The 6,044-nt window shown below is 38.1% G+C and overlaps 1 protein-coding gene across 3 annotated transcripts in view; it reads left to right on the forward strand.

Moving 5' to 3' along the window:
- The window catches only part of ankfn1b (ankyrin repeat and fibronectin type III domain containing 1b), a 181,629-nt gene that overhangs the window by 169,335 nt on the left and 6,250 nt on the right, over positions 1–6,044 (forward strand). For all 3 annotated transcript variants that reach the window (XM_028044467.1, XM_028044458.1, XM_028044477.1), the window contains 6 exons: positions 1,576–1,675; positions 1,843–1,975; positions 2,898–3,017; positions 3,109–3,324; positions 4,728–4,894; positions 5,430–5,580. In XM_028044467.1, coding sequence (XP_027900268.1) covers positions 1,576–1,675; positions 1,843–1,975; positions 2,898–3,017; positions 3,109–3,324; positions 4,728–4,894; positions 5,430–5,580 — 887 coding nt within the window. The remainder of the gene's footprint in view (positions 1–1,575; positions 1,676–1,842; positions 1,976–2,897; positions 3,018–3,108; positions 3,325–4,727; positions 4,895–5,429; positions 5,581–6,044) is intronic.

A 6,044-nucleotide genomic window follows, 5' to 3' on the forward strand; every position in this document is an offset into this window, starting at 1 on the left:
TTTATCAATTACTAAATTAGTTGGCAATTATTTCAGTAATTGAGTTAAAACGATTAATCTGATTAATCGCTTCAGCCCTACATACATGCATGCCTATATATCTGTATCTATATATCTATATATCTATATAGATATATATATATAACCCCCCCTCTTGCCTCCAACCCCCTCGTGACCCAGTAAAAATAAACATTTCCCTGCAGACCTAACTGACCTACCTGTCAGCTAATGGCTAAAGGTTAAGACACAACTGCATGAATTACCCAAGTTTCTTGAGTCTACACATAGGACTCCACTCAAAGGCCGCCACAGTGAGTGCATGTAAACAGACAGACACATGTACACACAGTTACTGCTCCCCTGAGACGGCTGGAGCTAGTGGCTCCCTGTAGGCCAATAGTCTGCCGGCATGACTGCTAAATTGTGCTGCACCACACTAGAGCAGGAGAGGCGAGAAGCAGTCGGCCATGTTGTTGTACCTGTCAGGTTTGTTGTCAGTCAGCCTGTCGCTGGAATATTTCAACCTGGGCCTCGTCAGGACGGAACAGAACCGAGTGTCGGCTCAGTGAGGGAAACGGGGCGGTCAGTCCGAGTTACTGTCTCAGGATCATAAGAGTCTCAGCTGCAGTTATGTAGTAACTACTTACATTTACTTGAGTAATTTCTTCTTTTTTTGGAAAAAAAATTTACTTTTAGGAGTACTTTTTCTACTCTTTATTTTTTACTTTTACTTGAGTAATTTTATTTTGAAGTATCTCTTCTTGAGTGAAATTTCTGGATTTTCTACTGAATGAAAAACAAAAATGTTTTAACCAAAAATTCCCCAGACTCAGACACACACCTGCAGTTTCTGTTAAAGTTTCTGAAGTTTTTTATTGATGAAACTGATTTGGAAACTTTTTTTTGTTTGCCTGATTGTTTTTTTGTTGTTATATTATATTATATTATATTATATTATATTATTGTCATTTTGGTCATTAAAATACCAACATTTCCACTTAACTTTTTATTTTGGTCTGTCTGATGTAATTTTCACATCACATCAATTTTTACATATCAAATAATTGATCATTTGATCAGTTATTTGGTACTTTTTACCAAACACCTTTTTACTTGGGTAAAACTATGTTGCAGTATCACTACTGCGGTACTTAAGTACAGGTTTTGGGTCCTCTGCCCACATCAGCTAAGCTTTAATGTTGCTTTGCCAGTAAAACCTTTTGACATTTGGTCGTATTCTTTGAAACGTTCTATTTCTTGCACCATTATACTATTTCTTTATCTACACAGAAACAATGTACAACTTTTCTTTAACCTTTTGAAAGGAGATGCTTGGTGCCAGATTATAGCAAAAGGAAAAATAATGCAGATTTCCCCCTGCAGTCACAGGACAGGTTGATATAATTAAATATGATTTAACAGTTCATGAATTGGTGAAAAGCCAGTATTATAATTCATTTTTCAAATCTCTCTAAAACCAAGTAAACCAACATCAGTAATGAGTACAAATAGACATATTTTTTGCAAAATGGACAAACGTCTTGTGTTGAAGACAAAGTCGATCTTTTCCCACAGAGCCATGCAAAGCTCCAACACAAGGCAGGAAGCACTCTGTCTCCAAAAGCCTCCGGCATCTCTTCCAACCCACCAGCAAATTCGTAAAAAGCCTGAAAAGGTAAGCTAACGTTCAATAAGAAGCAGTAGACGTTCATCTTTTAACTATTTAGTCTGCATCTCTAAGATGTGTCATTATTTTCCAGCAGCTAACTTTTATTTTTCAATATTTGCACTAATTTTAGTTGTTAAGCTTCAGGGTTTTCTTCTTGCTGTGTTCCTCTCCAGAGGTCTCTACCTGACCTCCATATTCTACAGAGATGACAACGTGTTGGTGACTCCAGAGGACCAGATTCCTGTGGTGGAGATAGAAGATTCATACTCCAGCAGCCTAATGCAGGACTTTCTTTGGTTTACGAAGGTAGAAAACAAGAAGTTGCCTGGTGGTTGGGGCGCTAGGCTGTCATTCTTTCAGCCGCCCGCCATGTTTTTGAGTTAAAAAGTGTTTAAAGTTGACAGAAAATTGGAATATATAACTTGATAATTATGTGTTATTGGAAGATTAATATCTGAACACCGACTATAAAGTCTTAAAAAATGCAAACATTTAAAAGCACTTAAATAAATAAGCAATGCTAAGCCTGATGGCGGCACAAGTTAAGCCTGGTAGCCCGCCAGGCTTATAATACACTGGGGAAACCCTGATTTTATTTGAACTGGTGTGCATAAGACTGACAACACGAAGGAGTCTACATGAATGTTTGACTGTTGTCACCAAGTTTCATTTGATAAATAATGACACTTTTAATTTAAATTTTAATACAACTTTGCTTTTAAACGTCATTATCTACCAATAAGACTTCACTGCTGCAGTCATAAAGTCATGAAGACTCATGCTCATGACAGGTGTTATGTTACTCTTATGCACATCAGTTCAAATAAGATGTTGTCACATTTTCTAACATTTCTTTGCCTAAATATGTGTAAAAATTGAAAATAATGCACATTAAACAGTATCTGCAGGTTTCCAAGGTGAGTCTGAAACATCGGGTCAGTGTTTCTTAACCTTGGTCCTCAAGCCGCACTGCATGTTTCAATGTTTCCCTGCTTCAGGAACACATTATTATTTAGATTAACAGACTTTCGTTGAGCTGCATCATTTGAATCAGGCGTCTTAAATCAGGGAAACATCTTAGACGTGCAGGACAGTGTGTTGGGAATTACTGCACTAGATAACCAAAAGAAAGATGATGCATTAGTCAGATCAATGGCAAAACAGCCAAAGTCCGGAAATTGTGTGTAGTTCTTGTTGAAATCCACTTTAAATCATAATTCTGTTGCAGGTGTCGTACTTATGGGAGGAGATATCCTGGCTCCAGCAATGTCTCAGTCCCTCTCAGTCCTCTTGTTCGTGTACCTTGCAGACCCGTCTGAAGATGCTGCAGGCCGTCTCCCAGCTGCAGGTAGCATGATGGTTCTACAAGCAAACATTCAGAACCATCACCCGACATCTCCCTCTTTATGATAACTCTTTGGCACTTTTCTGTTTTTCAGGGAATGCTGGGAACGCAGGACCTTGGCCAGGTGTATTTTGAGCCCATCAAAGACAAACATGGCAACGCGCTGCTGGTCCTGCTGAAGGACATGAACGCCTGCCCCAACCTGGACGGAGTGCGCTGGACGCAGCTTTGTAAACTCCAGCTGCAGCGCAAGTCCATCTCCTCCCCCGAGGAGCCCACCGCTTTGGACACGCTCCTCATCACGCTCCACGTGAGTTACACAGCGAGAAAACCTGATCAGAAGTCAGATCAGCCGCTAGATGATGGTTATTTCTGAGGTTGTTTCTCAGAGTTTCCTCAGCAGTAAGGAATGGGATGGAGGGCTTTTGGTAGAAAACCTCAATCTTGTTTTTTTGCCTGACCAGAAATTTGACAAAATTAAAGGTTATAAAGGAAGACAACAAAATGTTCTCTCTGAAATTTCTGGGGCTGCAACTAATGATTATTCTGACGATTAATCAGATTTTAAAAATTGGTCCATTCTGCATGTTTTTCATTTAACCACTTAGTAAGTTTGTTTTGTCTTATTTCAAGTGTACTAAGATATTTATACTAGAAACTAAATGTAAAAATATTTGGTAAAATTTTGTGTTTCCGCAGTTTAGGGATGCAACTAATGATTACTATAGTAATCGATTAATCTATCGATTATTCTGGCAATTAATCAGATAAAATAGCCTTTTTTTTATACAATATTAGATATACATTAAAAGATGCAAATAAACAAATAATTCAGTACCTTTTTTAATTAAGAAAATAAAAATTTACTGCCTAAATATAATAATAACAAACCACTTCAGGACTTTCAGCTAAAACGTATTTACAGACCAAAGTTTTTAATCTTAAATACAATATCTATTTATGTTTTGTAGTTTTTTGCTTTGTTGTTGCTCTACATGGTTTTCTTTTCACCAAGTGGCGTTTTCTTGAGTCTGTATTCTCTAGTCAACAATTAAACGATTGCTAATTTCAATAATCGATTAATCATGATTAATATGATTAATTGTTTCGGAAATTTCTGTCATATTTTGAAACGTCTCATTCACAGAAATGTAGAAAACATGAGGCCGCAGTAATAGATCTGTAAACTGATAAGTGCGTCCAATTACAAGTCCCTCCAATCACTGTCACCCATTTAAACAAACATCAATTATCATTCTTTGTGAGAACAGTTGACCAGACTAAAATGAATGAACACCCAGTGAGTGCTCGGTATTTTACTGTTTTTCATAAATTTTGGATTTTGTAATTATTACCCAACTGTTGTTACTGAATGTTGTATAACTGATGTTTTGTTCGCTGAAGTTGCAGCATTGAAGGGAACCACAAGCTGATTTCCATCCATAGCCGGTAAACCTGATAGCATTGTTGCAATGCTGTTTTCGTCTCCAGTGTGCGCTGGTTCTGTTCTTGTGGTTCTGAAACAATGGTGGAGAGTCTTCTGTCGAAACCACAGCTCACTAAAGTATTTGTCTTGTGGCGCGTTATGAACAAATTGCACAATGAAAAAAAGGGTTATTCTCAGCCCTGATTTAAGGCTGAGATACATGGAAACGAGTGTATTCTGATGGGGTCTCCAGGAATGTTTCCCAGCATGCTCTCTGCTGTTCCCAGGAGAAGTTGGCCTATCACAGGCGCAGCAGGAAGCTCCTGTCTCCGGGTTTGTACCTGGGCTACCTGAAGCTCTGCACGTCAGTGGAGCAGATCAGGGTGCTGGTGCCGCAGAAACTGCCCAACGTTCTCTGTCACACCAAGATACGGGACAACGCCAACGTGTCCAGGTGGGAGAAGCTCCGAGTCTACGCTGTAAAAACTAATGGTGCACACAGCTTCATTTAATCAGGAACATTTTTACACTTAAAAATGTTGCGCTTTTTTGAATTTCCTAAAGTTTACAGGAAAGGATTAGAATAATAATCCTGACTTTAATCTCAGATTTTTTTTCTTTCAAATTTTGAATTTTTCTCAGAATTTCACAGTTCTGATATTTTTTTTAGAATTCTGACATTAAGTTCAGAATTTTTTTCTAAAAGTGTGAACTTTTTTTTTGTTTCAAAATTCTGACTTTAATTTCAAAAGAATTTCTCAAAATTTGAACTTTTTCTCAGAATTCTGATGTTAATCCCAGAATTAATTTTTTTTCTAAATTCCAACTTTTTTCTCAGAATTCAGAATTTTTTCTCATTCAGTCTTATTAAGCATGCACACCTAAATATTCCTGCCATATATTCTTGGTCCCTGAAGCATTTATTAGTGTAACATGCACAGCAGATGTGTAACTAAGCTGTAATAACTCTCAGTTTGTTTGTTCCTCAGAGAGGAGTGGCAGTGGCTTCAGGCTCTCAGCTGTCTGGATGAAGCTCTGGAAATGGACCAGGACGTTCAGAGCGCGCCGCATCGCCTCTTACACGACCTGCGCGGCGCAGTCAGGGATCTGATGGCGCACATCAATGTTCCTGGAAACCAGGCGAGTCTAGAGGCGACGATCAGAACTGGTCTCATAAAATCAATCAGCGTTGTTGCTGCACTTTCACCGCTGCAGCATCTTAAAGTGAAGTCCTGAGCAAAACCTCTCCACCACCTCCAACGTCGCCATTTTCCTTCCCAGCAGCCAAAGTTCCATGCAGTTTTTGTTTGAATCAGTTGCTCTGCAGTTTTTTCCTCCACAGTTTTTCTTTGGCTCATGGTTGGTTTTTTGTCTGGCTTAAAGTATCTACAGCAAATAAAGAATAGCTAAAAGATATTGAACCATTTTCATTGGCGTTCCACCTTTTATTGATGATGATCTTTTTCTTTGACTTTTGCATCACTTAGTGAAAATATTACTCCAACAAATACATTTTAAAAAAACAAAGAAAATCAACAGAATGCTGCAAAAAAATTTTTACATTTCCAAAGTAATTTTGGCTTTGTTTCTCATAAAACTATTTT

Source organism: Xiphophorus couchianus, chromosome 2 (assembly GCF_001444195.1).
Source record: "Xiphophorus couchianus chromosome 2, X_couchianus-1.0, whole genome shotgun sequence".
Taxonomy (NCBI): domain Eukaryota; kingdom Metazoa; phylum Chordata; class Actinopteri; order Cyprinodontiformes; family Poeciliidae; genus Xiphophorus; species Xiphophorus couchianus.